General features: G+C 43.7%; 1 protein-coding gene across 1 annotated transcript in view; it reads left to right on the top strand.

Annotated features, from left to right (window-relative positions):
- The window catches only part of efl1 (elongation factor like GTPase 1), a 99,882-nt gene that overhangs the window by 23,355 nt on the left and 57,777 nt on the right, over positions 1 to 18,750 (top strand). The window contains exons 6-12 of the mRNA XM_088991771.1: positions 1,250 to 1,387; positions 1,497 to 1,708; positions 7,043 to 7,166; positions 9,338 to 9,417; positions 10,335 to 10,471; positions 10,557 to 10,679; positions 12,414 to 12,513. Coding sequence (XP_088847897.1) covers positions 1,250 to 1,387; positions 1,497 to 1,708; positions 7,043 to 7,166; positions 9,338 to 9,417; positions 10,335 to 10,471; positions 10,557 to 10,679; positions 12,414 to 12,513 — 914 coding nt within the window. The remainder of the gene's footprint in view (positions 1 to 1,249; positions 1,388 to 1,496; positions 1,709 to 7,042; positions 7,167 to 9,337; positions 9,418 to 10,334; positions 10,472 to 10,556; positions 10,680 to 12,413; positions 12,514 to 18,750) is intronic.

The raw sequence follows: 18,750 nt of genomic DNA, 5'->3' as shown, positions 1-18,750 counted from the left end.
TAAAATGTAATTCTAAATTTGAAGATTATGGTGATTATAAATAATACAAAATAAAACATATTCAATGTTTTTGTCGCTCATAATATACGTCATAGCCATCGACAGTGGACGTATGGTTACAACCGCCAAATTGCGCATGATTTCTTGAATTTTTCGACCCCCAGATAGGCCAACTTTGGATGAAGAAGAAAACAGAACGTTTAATGATACGTTGGCAGATTCGTTCGCCTTCACTGCTGACGAGACGGGTTTACCGGTATGCTTAATATGTAATGAGAAGCAAACAACAAAACGTCAAATGTCGCAAGTCATTTCCAGAACAAACACACAGCCTTTGCTCAAAAATATCCGGATGGAGATGAGAGAAAAAGAGCCGTTTCGGAACTGATGCGGAAGGCTGATCAGAGCAAAAATCATTTTATGAAGTGGATGAAATCTACAAATTCAGCTACATATGCTAGTTTTGTGGCCGCTCAGGAAATAGTCAGGCACGGGAAGCCATTCACAGACGGAGAATATATAAAAGAATCATTCATTAAGATGTCAGAACATCTATTCACAGACTTTAAAAACAAGAGTGAAATTGTGCAGAAAATCAGGGACATGCCCCTCTCTGCGAAGACTGTCAAAGACAAAACCATAAAAATGCGCTGAGGTGCAGGAGCAGAAATCACATTAACCAGGTGATCGATGAGAAGGTTTCTTCAGCCGTCATCTGTACAAAAGTGAAGGTTTCGGACGTTTCGCCTCCTATCCAAGAGGCTTCGTCAGCGAACTAAAGTCTGACTGGTCGTATCGGCCCCATTTATATATTCCTAATGTCCAGACATGGTGGCGCCGGACACAGCTATGGTAGGATGACCAAAAGCTATATGCAAAGAGCGCAAGGGACATAGACTCCCATATCCACACAGCCAGGATCTACAGCAGTGACATCGGGATGTCATTCGGGCTTGAGAAATGGGTAAGGGGTGAGATGATGATTTTTTTTTTCATTTTATACATTAGTCAGCAAACTTTTAAAATGTGGGTGTAATGAACAGCAATATATTTGTGCATGCAAATACACATGTACTTTTTTTCCCTTAAAATTTTTCTGCTTTAGATTAATAAATCCCCCATTGTGGGACAATAAAGAAACAAGGTTTTTAAAAATGAAAATGTATGGTATGTGATACTGTTTATATATTGCTTGTGTTTACTTTTCTAGTTCTCAAAATGTGTTTGTGTCGTCTGTTTATCATAATAGACACAGGTTGTGCTTCGACAAGCTTGGTTGGAGAACATCAGGGTAGTTCTGGTTATTAATAAAATAGACCGACTCATCATGGAACTGAAGTTTACCCCTCAGGAGGCTTATGACCATTTACAAAAGATCTTGGAACAGGTGAAGATCAAACAATATTCTAACCCATACCTTTGTGGCCTTTCAAATCATGTTTGTTTAAGAACGGTGATGCCATGATGCAACTTTTTTGCTTATTTCTTTGTTTTAGGTGAATGCTGTCACAGGAACTTTGTTCACATCCAGTGTAATGGAGGAGAAAGTAGAGCAAACGAAAGAGGACCAAGGGAGTGAGACACAACATGGAGAGCAAGTTTATGATTGGAGTGCAGGCCTCGAGGAGGTTGATGACTCTCATCTGTACTTCTCTCCTGACCAGGGAAATGTGATCTTTGCCAGTGCCCTTGATGGTTGGGGCTTCAGGTGAGGATGATCTATTTTCAACAAAACCTTTTGTATATTATATATTTTGGATATTTGGGTGGCAATTACATGACCTAATTTTTTTATCCTGTGCAAAAATCAAGAAGCAGCTCAATTCATCAGAAGTCATCTGAACACATATCGTCAATGTATGATGCATAATGATTAGGGATGCTCCGATCCACTGGGTCTTTATTGAGTCCGATATTGTGGTCTGATTGAATTGCAGGTTTACACCAGTGCTTAATAGCCCATGGTGTAGGCCGCCACCAGTGTCTGTGCTCTTCGTTTGTTACATCGCCAATGCCAATTTAAATTGGGTTACTAATACTGATTACAATTGATGTTTAAAAAAAAGGCATTTCTGATGCAATGTGTACATATGCTGGCAACGGTTAGTCGCTGCAAGTCGTGCAAAACAACTTTTGAATCCCCCCATCCCGTGGCTGATTTACCAAAACAACAAAAATACTGAAGCCCACAGGTCTGCATTTTCTACACAGTTTAATTTGATTTTATTCAAACATTGACACACAACAACAGTTTTTTATGTGTCAATGTTGATGGACATGATGTGTATAGCATACAGTAAGCCCTCTCAAATCATGCTTCTTTCCACCTGGGTGGTAATAGTATATACTACATTATATGGCATGTGACAGTTGTACGCTCTGTAACAATGCAGTAATCATGACAATCATATCATGAAGTATGTCTGAACTAGTGATGTAGCATGCAATTAATAGATACTACATGACACGTTCAAAGAACTTAGTGGTTCTGAAGCCATTTAGAGGAAGTATCACCCCCCCCCCCCAAATAAAAAAAAAAAATCTTCAAGTACTGTCATAGTCAGCATCATCAAAATACAGTTGCTTAAAGGCCAACGTTTTCATAAAAGGGAGGTAGAGTTTTTATTCCGGAAATGCACCCTTCTTTGTTTTTATGAGCCACTGCAGCATCTAAATGTGTTTTGGGGAAAGGTGTTGAATGTAAAGTATGCTTTCAAAATCTTTAAAAACATACAGTTCTTAAAAACATCTGAGACTTTGGAAAGACATTTCACCTTTTGTTCATTTTTTAAAATTTATTTTTAGTGTCATCTCATTAAAACAATACAATTTATTGTTTTATGCATTTTTTAGAAATTCATAAATATCACTCACTATTGAGTTCGTGTGGCTCTTGTCAAGTTTATCAGTTAGTCTATCGCCTGGCCCCATTGAAAAATTAATTGCCAACCTGTGCCTTGCAACATTAGACTTGTCTTGGGGCAGCACCTTGGTGCACAACCTTTTTGAACTACAGTTTACTCCTAAAATGTGTACATTTTTCATTGACGTTGATTTATTAATTTATTCATTTTACCTTATTTATTTGACTAAATATATCTGTAATGTAGTGAAAATGGAAGGGAGTAAGTATTTACTTGTCATGTCAATTTAATATTTTTAAGAAGGGAGGTGTGCAGAGTTGTAGTAACTACAGCGGAATAATGTTGATGAGCCATACAATGCTATGGGAAAGAGTAGTTGAAGCTAGACTAAAAACAGAAGTGAGCATTTGTGAAAAACAGTCTGGTTTCATGCCCAAAAATATTACAACAGATGCGGTGGTTGCTTTAAGGATGCTGACCAAGAAGTAGAGAGAAGGTCAGAGGGAAATGCATTGTTTTTGTAGACCTGGAGAAAGCGTATCATGGGGTGCCCAGAGAAGAACTGCGGTATTGCATGAGGAAGTCTGGAATGACAGAGAAATATCTCAGAGCAGTGCAGGACAAGCATGATGACTGTAAGACAATTGTGAGGTGTGGGTCGAGGTGATGGAGGAATTCAAGGTGGAGGTGGGACTTCACCAGGGCCCCAACTCTGAGCCCCTTCTTATTCGCTATGATGATGGACAGGCTGACAGACAATGTTAGACAGGAACCTCCTTGGACGATGTTTGCAGATGACATTGTGATCTGTAGCGAGAGCAGGGAACAGATGGAGGAGAAACTATTTTGTTTTTCGACTTCCTTCTTTCCATTCATTTTCCTTTCATAACTTTGCTGCTGTGAAATGTAAATTTCTCCACTGCGAGACTAATAAAGGTAGATCCATTCCAACTGTCCAGAACAATGGAGAGTGTGGAAAAGAGATGAAGAAGCGTGTACAGACAGGCTAGAACGGCTGGAGAAAAATGCCTGGTGTGACGTGTGTTAGAAGAGGTTCAGCTGGGATGAACAAAAAGCTGTATAAAACTGTGGTTATACCAGAAATGATGATTGTACTGGAGATAGTGTGTCAGAGATGTTCGCTTGGACGCTTTGAACTGTGTTTTACTGCCGGCAGGGGGCATAGTTTTCATGAAGCCACTTCGTGTGCGCTTCTTCGATCGTCACCCACCCTCTGTAGGCTCTGCTAAGCTTTTATTTTATTCCATCATCGGTCTCGTTGGAGATTCCCCCTCGATTACTCCAAGGACTTCACCTCCCTTCGGTCAACCCGCCGCTGGCCTCGCAGGAATAACTGCCGATCTGTGGATCACAGCGCGTTAGCCAGCCTTGCTAGGTTGGCTAATTCTCACAACTGCTACACCACGATGGACGGCCCCGCTGTCATCTTTGGCCTACTAAACATCCGCTCGCTTACTGGGAAGGGGGAACTAATCCAGGACATCCTCAAAGACCGTAAGCTTGACTTTCTTTGCCTAGACCAGGCCCGGCCAACCCGCGGCTCCCGAGCCTTATGCGGCTCTTTGGCTGATTTCATGCGGCTCTTAAGGGGCCGACTCGTAAGGGGCATCCACATGACAAGCGTAAAAAAAGTTAGGCTCTGGCGCTGCCATTCATCCTCTATGTACCGTAATTTCATGACCATAGCGCGCGCTGCACATTTTGGAGAAAATGTACAACTTTTAAGGGCACCTGAGAATCGTGAAGACTTTTAAGTGCACCTGATAGTCGTGAAATTACGGTATCAAGCTGACCATGTGACGTTAACACGCATGTGCGTGTGATGAAAATCAATCATTTATGTCGTAAACCACGGGTAGCCAACCAATCATAGACTCTACACAAATTGTTCACGACGTAAACAATTCATTTGCGTCAAGTTCGCTCTCAAAATGGCAGGGAAAAAATTCACCGCAAAACGAAAATATGAAGACGAACACAGGACGTTTTTAACAGAGTGGGAGAGTTTATATTTTTTTGTTGAGCGTAAGGGCAAGCCATTCTGCCTTATATTTCAGGCGTCATTGGCGCATTTCAAAGCGTCAAATCTTCAGCGCCACTTCAGCTCACTCCACGCGAACATCGACCAATAATTCCCCAAACGGACTGAACTTCGCAAGCACAAGTTGGTCACTTTAAAAACTCAGACTGAAAAGCAGATAATTTTTTCCCGAAAATTTACAAAGCAACCACCAGTGGATTATGGATCTGGTTTTTTTGGTCGACATGCTGTGTCACTTGGACAAACTGAACCTTACCCTGCAGGGTAAGTCAAAAAATATGCCTGACTTGGTGCAAAGTGTGTTTGCGTTTATCAACAAACTGAAGCTGTTCAGGGCGCATATTCAAAAGGGAGATTTAACACATTTTTCCACTCTGCTAAAAGCCAGCGGGCAAGTCACCACCGATACCCTGGATAAGAAAAGAGCCAGATATGCAACACTGGTTGAAAATTGCACGAAAACTTTGTGACCCGATTCCGTGATCTACAACTGAAAAGGCCGCAGATTACGTTCCTTGTCGACCCGTTTAATGCGGAGACGGACTGTTTGAAAGCCCCGCTAGTCACAGATGAAGCTGCGGCTGAGTTAGAGATGATCGATCTTTGTGAGGAAGATCAATTGACATATGCTTTAAGGGAAGGGACCGTTGAGTTCTGGAAACGCGTGCCAATGGAAAAATACCCCAATGTCAAACCGGCTGCGCTTAAGATACTGTCAATGTTTGGGTCAACATACGTCTGCGAGTCTGTGTTTTCTACCCTGAAACATGTGAAATCAAAGCATCGATCGGTTCTGACTGACACTCATGTAAAAGAATTGCTTCGAGTGGCAACAACAGAATGCAAGCCAGATTTAATGAGGATTGTTCAAGACAAAGAATGCCAGAAGTCCCACTAAGCAACATGCAAACTATTGTCAATTATTACATTTTTGTTTGTGGACTTGGTTTTACTGAGTTTGTGTGTGGAAAGACAGTGTTCTTTGTTGCCTATGGTTTTAGTACTCTCTGAGTCAATTTCCAATATATTTGCTGATTTTGTATTTAAAAGGTGATACTTATAATAAATCTGTCTGAGCATAGGTCTGTGTGTGTGAGGGATGGGGCGATGGAGTGTTCATGTGTGCCCATGTTTATCAAAGTCAGCGTTGTTGTCGAATATGCTCATATGCATGGCATACAGCACAGATGAAATTACTGTGCAATCGGACCCAGCGTGCAAAGCACTTATAATGACTTTAACAAACATAATAAACACAAAAACGCCAATTTGACGGGAGAGAGACGGGAGCCACTGCGTGTTCACGCACCGCCATCTTGATGTGGCTCTTTGCAGTAACATAGTAAAAAATGTGGCTCTTAGTCTCTAACTGGTTGGCCACCCCTGGCCTAGACGAAACGTGACAAACTCCTGGTGGTGGCTATTTTTTATCGTGACATATAGAAAGTGAATATATTGGGAGAAGGATGCTGAGTTTTGAACTGCTAGGCAGAAGACCAAGAGGAAGACTAAAGAGGAGGTTTATGGATGTTGATGACATGATGGTAGCTGGTGTGAGAGAAGAGGATGCACAAAACAGGGTTAAATGGAGGACACTGATTCACTGTGGCAACCTGAACGGAAAATCCGAAAGTAAAAGAAGTCAACTTAATGTTTGTGTTCCTATATTTTCTACTTACGCCCCTTAAATTTCGCATGAGGGGCCACTCCGCTCATCGTCAAAAAAGATTTGGAGCCCTGATCTCAGGTCGTACGTTGCTGCTGTGGGATGTAAATGATTACACTTCAAATGTAAAACTGTCATTTGTTCAGTCAAGATTCATAAAACTAACAAATAAACATGATAAATATTTCCCAAGATATGTTAAGTCACAATGAATGTCAAAAGTCCTATTTAAGAAACATGTACAGTTCTACATTCTACTGTTTAATACCTATCATTATTCACAGATGAAATTTTAGACATACTCTGTAACCGTTTACGTGCTGAAGATTAGTGACCCTACTCAAAATATATTACATATCGTTGTTGAGTATATATCTATATTGTTGCTGAGTATATAAGCCAGGGCCCTTTTAACTTGAGACTTGCAAATATTTCTTTGTGTTTTTGCAGCATCCAACATTTTGCCTACATGTACAGTGAGAGGATGGGAATTAATCCACAGGTGCTTCTCAAAACCCTTTGGGGGGATTTCTACCTCAATGCAAAAGCTAAGAAGATCATGAAGGGAGCTCAGGTAATGTAATGATGGTACAACATTCAATTATTATTTAGTTTCAATTATTTATAAAATGGCAATTAAATATTCCTTCTTAAATGGGTTTAAATGGGTTTACAACATCCATCAATTTTCCCGACCGCTTATCCTCATTAGGGTCGCGGGGGATGCCCATCCATCGCAGCCGTCTTCGGGCACTAGGCGGGGGACACCCTGAATTGGTTGCTAGCCAATCACAGGGCTAGATCTGTGGTAGAGGAGGGAGGGGACACACACAGCAGGACACACGCAGCAGTGAGAAGAAGAAATAGGGGTTGAGCGCATGAAACAGGAAAGGGAGATGACAGAGCTTGATACAAAGAAAAAACAAATCTGAAAAGGTGAGAAAACTGATAGAAAGCACAGTGAAATTTGGACTCGTTTCAACTTTATTGAAAGTTCAAAGGCAGAGTGTAGACTGCATGGTTAAAATATACCACCAATCAGGCTCAACAAATAACCCGCACATGCCATTTGTACAATTTGAAGAGAAAAGACAAGCAAGGGAACTAGCTATTAATGAAGTTGTAGTGTGTTTGCCTGCATCTGTTACTGTTGTAATATCACAACTTCGCAGATGTACAACCCAGGGCTCATCATCCATTGATGATTTCAAGGCTAGCCACGGATGGTTCAAGAACTTTAAGCATCGTACAGGGATTCAGTGTCATTCGTCATGGTGAGGCAGCCAGTTCTGATGATAAAGCTGCCAAATCTTACAAGGAATAATTCCTCAAGATGGTGGAAAAAGAAGGCTACATTCCTCATAAGTGTTTAATGCTGATGAAACCGGCCGGCCTTTTTTTAGAAAAAGATGCCGAACCGGACTTTCATTACACAGGAAGAGAAGTCCGTCCCTGGGCACGAGCCGATGAAACATAGGCTAACCCTCCTTCCTACAGTCCTTATGGAATGTGACTCTCCCTGCGTTTTATTGGGACATGGGAACAGATTATTCTCATTTTAATGGTTTCCTATGCGAAATTAATGTTTGGAATACACTTGTTTAGCCTTACACACTTTCTGGGAACCAATTAAGTTTGTAAGCCAAGGTATCACAGTATATTAAAAAATGCAAACACTCCCGCACAATCTTTGCATTCGCATGTGAAGGGTCTGAGTTGGTCACACAAGAGGAAGGTACAGTGATACCTCAGGTTACGAAGTTAATTTGTTCCCAGGAAGTGTGTGTAAGACAAAAAGTTTGTCTGCCAAACATGTATTTCCCATAAGAAACCATTACAAATTAGAATAATCTGTTCCCAGGTCACCATAAAACAGAATTTTCTACGAAATAAGCCTTAAAACTACACAAACTATACCTTATTTTATGTATAATAAATGTGCTATTGTATTGTAATTAAAGAAATAAACTGTCCCGTATAATAAAGTCATTTTAGTTACTTTTGTGATGGACGTTGATGTAGTTGCCCCTTGATGATATCCGAGTAATAATTCCGTGCTTTCTCAGAATCAGAAAACCTTTATTCGTCCCACAATGGGGAAATTTGTAGTCCACAGCAGAAATTTGAAAGGGGACGGGGCGGGGGCGGTGAAAGGATAGAAAACAAGATATTCAAAGCATAGTAAAATGCTCGGTGATAATAACACAGTCCCCCCTGCAAGCTGCTTTTCGTTAATCCAAATCAACAGAAGTTTTTCAACCTCTTCTGTTGCCTGAGACCGTTGCTTAGGCAACACAGAAACACCCTTAGCCACACGTAGCAATGGTCGACTTAGCATCCTGGTACTGTGACACTAAGTCACACAAATGCACACCTCGTTCGTGTTTCTCGATGATCTCCTTCTTCTGCTCGACCGGAATTGTTTTTTGTCCTCTTCGGCTGAACACTAGCCTGTGGTGGGGTCTTTTTCACTCACAAAAAAGCAAAAGTATCCACTTGATAGCCAACCACGTATGCCACGTATGCACTCAGGGAAAGGGGGTATGGAAAACACTTGGGTCATGTATGTCAGCAATATACCATTGTGATAACATTTCAAAGTGTAACATACTGTACATCTCCACCCATTTGCGAAATGGTTGCTGGTCTCCAAAAACATGCAGTACTATAAACCGGTCTGTGGCAGAAAAAAACGGTTGGGAATGATTGCCCTTATGTATTTTCTATCCCCTTGTTTTTTTGCAGGTTAAAGGCAAGAAGCCACTTTTTGTGCAGCTTGTCCTCGACAACATTTGGAATTTATATGATGCTGTTGTGACTCACAGGTGCGTCATAAAAATATACACTGTAGCAGTGTCTGAAACTCATGACAAAAAGTTACAGGACAGCAGGGCAGACAACTCTGAAAAGTTGCCTGCCCGATTTTTCACAACTTGAAACACAATAAACGACTAATCCCAATTAAAAAAAAAAACAAAAAACATTGTTGCAAAGTATTAAGGATTGATCATCAGAATATATAACAGAACAACACTAACATTAAGTAATTGATGTACCTACCACAAATGCTCCCTTGCTTAATTTGTCCCTTGCTGATGATTTTGCTCCAGTTGTCGTTTGTCCATACATTTCCCGGCAGGTTGCACAGTGCAATATTTGCATTGCGTCGTCTGCTGCAAGCCACATAAACTCCTCTTTCCACGATGCTCTCAATGTATGTTTATGTTTTGTAGCGTCATAAATTTTGTGAGCTTCTTTTGAGTCTCTCTTCTGGGGCTTAGGTTTTGGCTTGATTCCTAACCACTTATCTTGTGTTCTCTGTGCCTCTACTTTTAGAAATGATATGCAAATACACGATCGGATAACACTTGGGAAAGTCCGGACACAAAGTTATTCGATGCAGGCTTCTGATTGGCTGCAGAGTATGTCAATTATCGAAACCGAAATTAAAAATTGCCAAACGAACCAAAATTCTGAAATTTCAAACCAAACAAATATTTAGAAATCGGAATAAAGCAAACATTTGATTTGAAAAAAAAAAAAAAAAAACATCCGAAAAAAGTTGTCGGCCACCCAAGCAGAGAGGTTCTGCCCAGCGTAAAAGTTATACGCCTCGGGCATTCGGGCAGACGTTATTTCAAACGCTGACTGTAGTTAAAATCAACCGGCCTGAATTACTTTGGATTTGCATTTTATACAGATTATGTTATCCATGCCTAGCTTTCAGTCTTTTCTTGAACAGAGACAATGAGAAGGTTGGGAAAGTGCTGGCATCTCTCAACGTCAAGGTGATGGGCAGGGAGTCTCGGCACTCTGACCCTAAAGTCCTTCTGTCTGCTATATGCAGACAGTGGTTACCAGTGTCTCGGGCTGTCCTATGTATCCTTTGTACTGAATAATTGATCTCATTGGTGTTCAGCCTGTAAATTATATTAGTTGAGATTTTCTTTGACATTTGCTGTAGCAATGGTCTGTAATAAGCTTCCAAGTCCACTGCACATAGCAGCAGGGCGAGTGGAGAAGTTGATGAGTGTTGGAGTGCGTCGATTTGACACCTTGCCTGAGCAGACACAGGAACTGAAAAATGGTATGGATCATCATTATTATTCTTTTTTTTAACATCACACTCAAGGTGTTACTCATCCGTGTTGCTAGAAAGTTTTATTGGGGCTTGTGGGTGGGTCTGTTTGGGGCTGTTTTAGATTAGCAGCAGTCAGCACGATATTTTCTTGAAGAAAGTGATTGGTCATTGGTACTCTTTGCCATGTTTTCCTTTATATTTCATAGTCGATCCATTGTTTGACCGCAGAACAGAAAGTATGTGACGGTGAAAAAAATCATGAGTAATTCAGCTCAATTGAAACCCTGCATAGATACATTGAAACTACAGTCATGACTTTTCATGCATTTTTTTAGTTGGTGTCATCCCCCTGTGCTCATCAATTTGGCTGTGAATGCCATTGGTGCAAGCATGGTCTTAGGCCTTTCTCCATCCCATCAACAACACATTACTCAATCAGCTGTATTCAGTGATGAAACTCATCCAGATTTTCACGGAATTCTGGATTGATCAAATTTTCATGAAAGGGCCTCTGGAAAATTGAGGAAACATTGATGAAAATTAATTCAGATGTAAGTTGACAACATTGTACAAACATGCATTTGAGTTAGTTGTTTTGCTTGTAGCGACACCATTCGAGCGAAACACGCCTCCGCACTCGTTTCTTTGCTGCTCTCTACTCCGCATGTGTCACCGCGAACATGCGTTCACGTGCAAGCCTTTTCCAGAATTTCCATTTTCATCTCTGTATTCTATTGTCTTGATTCATTATGTTTATGTATTTTTTTTGCTATTTGTTTATTTATTGTTTATTTATTTATTTGTCAATTAGTTTATTTATTTTAATGTATTTTTCCTTCATTGTATCCACTTATTCATTTGTTTTTATTTATGTTATTTATTTTCATTATTTTTTTTTATGTATTTATTTATGTATTTGCTATTTATTTAATTATTTCTCCATCAGTTTATTTACTTGGTTTTATTCATATTTATGTTACTTCCGGGTTGAGTAAACCCTGGCGCGTGCGGCTGGCTGCCGCTGCTCACCCACAGATAAAATACCCTGTGACTGTAAGGTGTCCTTGGGAGTTTTGAAAGGCGCTTATAAATGAAATGTATTATGATTATTATTATTTGTTTAACAAATTTCCCCATAATGGGACGAATAAAGGTTTTCTGATTCTGATTCTGAAACCCATTTAAATATCAACATCCGAGTAAAATCATGTGACATTCACACACAAATCCATGTCTTGAATGACTGCTGTGAATGATGACAATTAATTTGCAGCTGTGAGAGAGACTTTTTATGGAGCCCATCTGTACTGTTGAAGCTATCTGCTTAAATGTGAAAATATCACTTCTCCAAAGCCTGGGGCTGTAATTTACTAGTATATGCTGTGATAACTTTACTTGTGGTAAATTGGAAAAGCCCCACTCAAGTCCTTGAAAAGCCCTGGATAAGATGGTTTATCATTTTAGATGGTTTGAAGTCATCCTAGGAATTGAAATGAGAAAAACGTGTTGATTTTATAATTTATATCTGAAACTTTTAGGATTACAAATTTCACAAAGATGACTTTCATCTTCCTTTCATAACTTTGCTGCTGTGAAATTTACATTTCTCCACCTCGAGACTAGTAAAGGTAAATCCAATCTAATCCAATTAGTGAACCCGACCCTCTCACCAGGCCTCTGTTGAAGCCTCTGTATGTATATTTGTTTATATTTATTTTTTATGCTTTGGGTGTTTTTCAGCGTTTCTCCAGTGCTCAAGCAATGAAAATGCTCCGGTGATAGTTTTTGTATCCAAGATGTTTGCTGTGGACACAAAAGCTTTGCCAGAAAACAAGCAAAGGTAAGTTTGAATTGGCATATGAAGTTGTATTTTTGTTTTATCAAACACATTTCAATGCAATGTGGAAAAGAAAACAGTTTTGCTTTTTTAAACCTTCAAATTTCTATCACCTGACAACAATCACCACCCAAAAGTGAAGAAATATGAAAAAAGGAAACAAATTGTAGATGGCTTTAAAAGAATATAATCAATCATCCAGCATCTCAGGAGACCAATGCACCTTCAAAATTCGGTTTTGTGAGGAGGCAGTGCTGCTGACCTTCATTCGGCCTGGTGCGAATCGGTGGGGTTACCACGTGGAACTCATTGCCAGTTGGGACCACACGACTGGACACTGGATTTGAACCTAGCTAAGGTGGCTAGGCTACATGAGGAGGACGTCAAGAGGGGTTACCACGGTGTTTGAAAAGCTTCTCTGTGGCAACTCCAAGAAGGTGGATGAGCTCTGGGTGGCTCTGAATCTTCTGTAGCTGTCCTTGCTGAGAGACCTCAAGATCACGTAGTCATCAGGGATGGTGACTGTGCTATATGCTATATGTGATGGTGGTCTCCCTTTTTAATAAGGGAAACCAGACATTGTGTTCCAAGTAGAGAGGATCACACCCTCTCCTCTTCACCGCTAAGGTATGTCTCCAGGTGCTGTAGTTGAGGTCCATTAGAAAGTCTAATCTCAGATTCACGAGGGCCAATGTGGCCTTTGCACTGGCCATAGAGCAGTGGTACAGCTCTCCACCCTCGACAGGGTGTTTGAGGGTTTATGACACTTAACCCAATCAGTTACACATGTTTTGAGTACTTGGAGAAGGCATTTCATAATCCCAAAGCACAGGTTTCCGTACTTCCACTTCCGCAATATCAATCGTCTTCGCCCGTCTCTCACTCCTCACACGACTGCTACTCTCGTTCATAGTCTTGTCACCTCCCGGATTGACTATTGCAATTCGCTTCTCTTTGGTGTCCCTCAGAAACTTCTCCACAAACATCAACTCGTCCAGAATTCTTCAGCTCGGATCATTTACACAACCTCATTCTTTCACCACATCACCCCCGTCGTTCCGAGAGCTCCACTGGCTCCCGGTCAAATGTAGAATCAACTTTAAAAGTCTTCTCTATACATTTAAAGGTATCCATAACCTTGCCCCCCCTCCATACTTATCTGGCCTTCTTCAAATTTCTATTCGCTCTCGTTCCCTCAGATCCTCTTCCTCCCTCAGCTCCTCTGCCCCCAAACCTTGGAATTCACTTCCTACCAACATTCGTAACATCGATTCTCTTCCCACCTTCAAGTCCCATCCCAAAATATACCTATTTAAAATTTAATTTTCTGTGTAGCTCTCTCTCTTGTTTCTATGTATAAGTGTATTTTATTTATTGCACTGTATTTGTGATTATATTTTATTTATTATAGTACCTATGCTTGTCTGACTGTAATGTGTCCAATGTGTCCTTGAGAGCTTTGCAAGGCGCTTAAAATGTAATGTATTCTTATTCTTATTCGTAATATATTTCTTATTCTTATTCTTATTCTTATTCTTATTCTTTCACTATGGTCACAAGCTGTGGTTTGTGACTGAAAGAACAAGATCCAGTACACAAGTGGCTGAAATTACACACGTTGGGTGTCCGGGCTCTCCCTTAGAGCTACGGTGTGAAATTTGGTCATCCAGGAGGGACAGGGAGAAAAAAAATGACAGGGAGAATGTGCCGTAACTTAAGCATTTTCTTTTACATTGTGATATCATGAGAGAGTGTCTCTTCCAATACTTACCAAATAAAGTATCTTCTGATATTTAAATCCAAATAAAAACTCTTCTGATACTTAAATCCAAATAAAGTCTCTTCTGAGGTAAAACTGAAGACGGAGTTCTTTTCCAAGAGTCTCTAGGCCTCACCCCTCTTGACGTCCTCCTCATGTAGCCTAGCCACCTTAGCTAGGTTCAAATCCAGTGTCCAGTCGTGTGGTCCCAACTGGCAATGAGTTCCACGCAGCAATCAACTTCTTCACAGAGCACAGCAATCGAGCTTGTCTTTCCCCAAGCTCCACACTCAGAGGCTCTCTGCCTTAAGAGCCTTGCTTGCCAATCAAGCCCTGATCAGCTGCAGGTGTGTGGTTTTAATTGCTGCCTTCCACCAGATGGGGCCAAGACTCTCTGGGTGGAGCCATCTTAGGGGGATGGATTTGCCCTCCAGGACACAGCCTCTCGTGACATCACACATCCCCCCCTTGAGACCGACGTCCTCGGCGGGGTGAAGGATGCGAAACAGGCCAGGAAGGCCTCCCTTCGGGAGAGGGCATCCGCATTGCCTTGGCGCTTGCCAGCCCTGTGGACAGCAGAGAAGTTAAAGGCCTGCAGACTCAAGAACCACCTGGTTACTCTGCTGTTGGTCTCCTTGTTCCTGGCCATCCATTAGAGAGGAGCATGATCAGAGACCACTGTGAAACGTCTTCCCAGGAGATAGAAGCGCAATGACTCCAGCGCCCATGTAATGGCAAGTCACTCCTTCTCCACTGTGGAATAATTATTTTCCCTGGGCAACAGCTTCCTGCTAAGGTACAGGATGGGATGTTCCTCTCCTCCATGTACTTGCGAGAGTACAGCTCCCAGACCAACTTCTGATGCATCCGCTTGCACCGTGAAGTCCTTGCTGAAGTCTGGTGCCACCAGGATCGGACTGGAACACAGTGCCTGTTTTAGATTGGTGAAGGCCATTTCGGCCTCTGGGCTCCATTTCACCAATCGGGAGTGTTTTTTTGTTGTCAATTCTGTCATGGGGGCTGCTATAGTAGCAAAGTCAGCGATAAAGCGCCTATAGTAGCCAGCCATTCCTAAGAACGACCTCACCTGCTTCTTGTGAGAATCGTGAGAATCCGGTCCATTAGGCGCTGAAACGTGGCGGGTGCTCCATGGAGACCAAACGGGAGCCTGGTGTATTGGTAGAGCCCCTCATGTGTGCCGAAGGCTGTCTTCTCCTTTGATGCCGGGGTCAGGGGCACCTGCCAATAACCCTTTGTGAGGTCGAGAGTGGTGATGAAGCGTGCCTGTCCCAGGGAGTCAACACGAGGCATCGGATACGCATCAAATTCAGACACCTCATTCAACTTCCGATAGTCATTGCAGAATCGTATTGACCCGTCTGGCTTGGGAACCAACACGATCGGACGTGCCCAGGCACTTTGGGACTCCTCAATTACTCCAAGTTCCAGCATCTTCCGTATCTCCTCCTGAATAGCTGCCCTACGGGCCTCCGGCACCCGGTATGGACGTTGGTGGACTGTTTTTCCAGGTGTGGTGCGTATCTCGTGTTGCACCACGTCAGTGTGTCCAGGTATGGAGGAGAAGACGTCTTGGTTACGCTCAACCAATTCGAGGGTCATCTGGCGTTGGTGTGGGGACAAATTTGGACCCATCTGGACGTCTTCTCTGGCCGGTTCCTTCGCCTTGCTGGGGGGTAGGCAACTAAACAGCGCTTCTCTGGCATGCCATTTCTTTAGGAGGTTAACGTGATAAATCTGCTCAGGTTTCCTCTTACCAGGTTGCCTCACCTTGTAGTTTACCTCCCCCACGCGTTCGATGACCTCAAAGGGCCCCTGCCAGGATGCCAGGAACTTGCACTCCACGGTTGGTACCAAGACCAGCACTCTGTCCCCTGGCTTGAACTCTCGAGGCTGGGCAGGTCTATTGTAGGAGGCTTGCTGCTGTCGTTGGGCCGCTTCCATGTGTTCTCGCACATCGGATACATGGCCTTCATCCTTTCCCGCATGTCCCCCACATGCTCGATGAGGGTACGTTGTCGGCACGGCTGCTCTTCCCAAGCCTCTTTGGCGATATCCAGCAGTCCCCGGGGTCTGTAAGAGTACAACAACTCAAAGGGTGAGAAACCGGTAGAAGATTGTGGTACCTCCCTCACGGCAAACAGCAAGTATGGGAGCAGTTGATCCCAGTTTCGGCCATCTTCTTTGATAACTTTCCTCATCATGGCCTTGAGTGTTTTGTTGAATCGCTCTACCAATCCATCTGTCTGCGGGTGGTAGATGGAGGTTCTCAGTTGCTTGACCTTGAGCAGGGCACACAGGTCTTTCATGACCTTAGACATAAAGGGGCTTCCCTGGTCGGTCAGTATCTCCTTCGGGATCCCTACCCGGCTGGCGAGAGCAAACAGTTCCTTTGCAATCTGCTTTGTGGTAGCCTTTCTGAAGGGAACAGCCTCTGGGAACCGAGTGGCATAATCCATCATCACCAAAATATACTGGTGTCCCCTAGCACTTTTTGGTAGAGGTCCGACTATGTCCAGCCCAAGCCTCTGAAAAGGGGTCTCAATGATGGGTAAGGGAATGAGCGGGTTTCTGTATGTGGGCTTTGGCGCCACCTGTTGGCACTCGGGGCAAGAACGACAATAGTTCTCCACATCCTTGTGCACCCCTGGCCAGAAGAACTGTTGCAAGATTCTCTCTTTTGTCTTTTCGACCCCTAGGTGTCCCCCTAGCAGGTGTGTGTGCCAAGTCCAGTACTGTGGCTCGGTGTGGTTGTGGCACAAGAAGTTGTTCACGTACTTCATCCTTTTGCTTCGTCACCTGGTATAACAACCCCCGGTCAACCGCAAAATGGGGGTATGTGGGGCTTGTCCTTTCCCCCAGTACTACACCCTGTAAGACCTGCACATTCTTCATGGCGTTGGCAAGGGTAGGATCCTGTAACTGGGCTGTATCATACCGGCCTGTTAGAGGCGGCAGCTCCTGGGCCGCTGGGTTCTCATCACCACTGGAAGCCGGGAGATTTTCTGGGGCTGGAGTTTCCTCGGCGGTCTCTGGGCCAGACTCCGTCTCTGGTGGTGCATGTGCTGTCCCTAGGAGGGCACAGGCTGGGGAGAGTGAATCAGAGGGGTAGGCTTGGGTATTCACCACACGCGTCTTACCTCTCGCCTTCCGAGGTAGTCGGGCCAGTCTTTCCTGTGTTTCTCTCCACTGTGGGTGAAAGGCCGGGCAGTCGCGTCCAATCAGGAGGGGGACAGGGAGAGAGTCCACCACACCGGCTACCGTGCGGATGATTCCCTTGGTTGTGGTCATGGTGAGTTCAGTAGTGTGGTACTCCCTGGTGTCTCTGTGGACGCAGGAGACTGGAAGGGTTTTCTCTGGAGACAAACTGGTTGGATCCACCAGCGTTTGGCGCACCAAGGTGACCAGGCTTTCGGAGTCCAGCAGGGCTTCAACATCCTGTTGATTCACCGTCACTGGACAGGTGGGGGGTCTTGTTAGTGAGCTTTCACTACCCCCCAGGAGGGAGGCACAGTGAGCAGGGTGGGCACTGGAAGAGTCAGCGGTCGGCATGGACTCTTCCGCTGGTTTTCCACACTGCCATGAGATGTGTCCCGTCTCTCCGCATCTGTAGCATCGTCTGGTTTCGGTGCCACTGGGCGTCCGCCACTGCCTGGGTGGACTTCTGACACTACCTGGAGCGATCTTGGCTGTGTTGGCGGGCTTGGGCAACTTTGGGGGGGCCATTTCAGTCCGGGATGGGGATGTGTTGCCGGTTTCCCTCTTGGTCGTTCGCAGCATCTCCGCTGTGGCCTGGTACTGCTCCACCGCTGCCACTGTTTGACACGCAATAGTCAGCGACTGCTGACTGATTATCCTTTTTGCCTCATAGGGCAGGGCTCGTAAGTAGCGATCCACGACAATGGCCTCGACCACCTCAGCTGCCGTGCTCCTTTCCGGTTCCAGCCACTTCCGTGCGATGCGGGCCAATTCGTGCATCTGTGCCCGTGGAGGTTGGTCTGGCTGGAAAGTCCAGGTGTGGAAGCGCTGGGCCATCCCGAACTTGGTGAGCCCATGTCTGCTGAGAATTTCAGCTTTTAAATAGTCGTAGTCTTCTGCTCTGTCTGCGGTCAAGTCCAGGACAGCATTCAGCGATTCCCCTGTCAGGAAGGGTGCAAGCAATCCCACCCACTGCTGCTTGGGCCACTTTTCTCGAGTGGTGGTTGCTTCAAACGTATGCAGGTACGCCTCAATATCATCCGTCCCCCCCATCTTGGCTAAAAAATCACCCGCCTTCACCCGGGGAATATTCTTGGCGGCCATTTGTTTCTGCAAGAGCAATTCCTCTGCCTTCAGTTCATTGGCTCTCTTTTGCTCCTCCAGGAGAGCCAAATTGGCCCGATATTGGGCTTCCTGGCTTGCAAGCAGGGTTTTCAAAATGTCTTCCATTTTTGTAATTGAGGATATTTTCAATTGAGAAAAAA

Source organism: Hippocampus bargibanti, linkage group LG03 (assembly GCF_051943395.1).
Source record: "Hippocampus bargibanti isolate YZ-2025 linkage group LG03, ASM5194339v1, whole genome shotgun sequence".
NCBI lineage: Eukaryota > Metazoa > Chordata > Actinopteri > Syngnathiformes > Syngnathidae > Hippocampus > Hippocampus bargibanti.
Note: the sequence above shows the minus strand (reverse complement) of the source record. Positions and strands in the feature narration are given on the sequence as shown.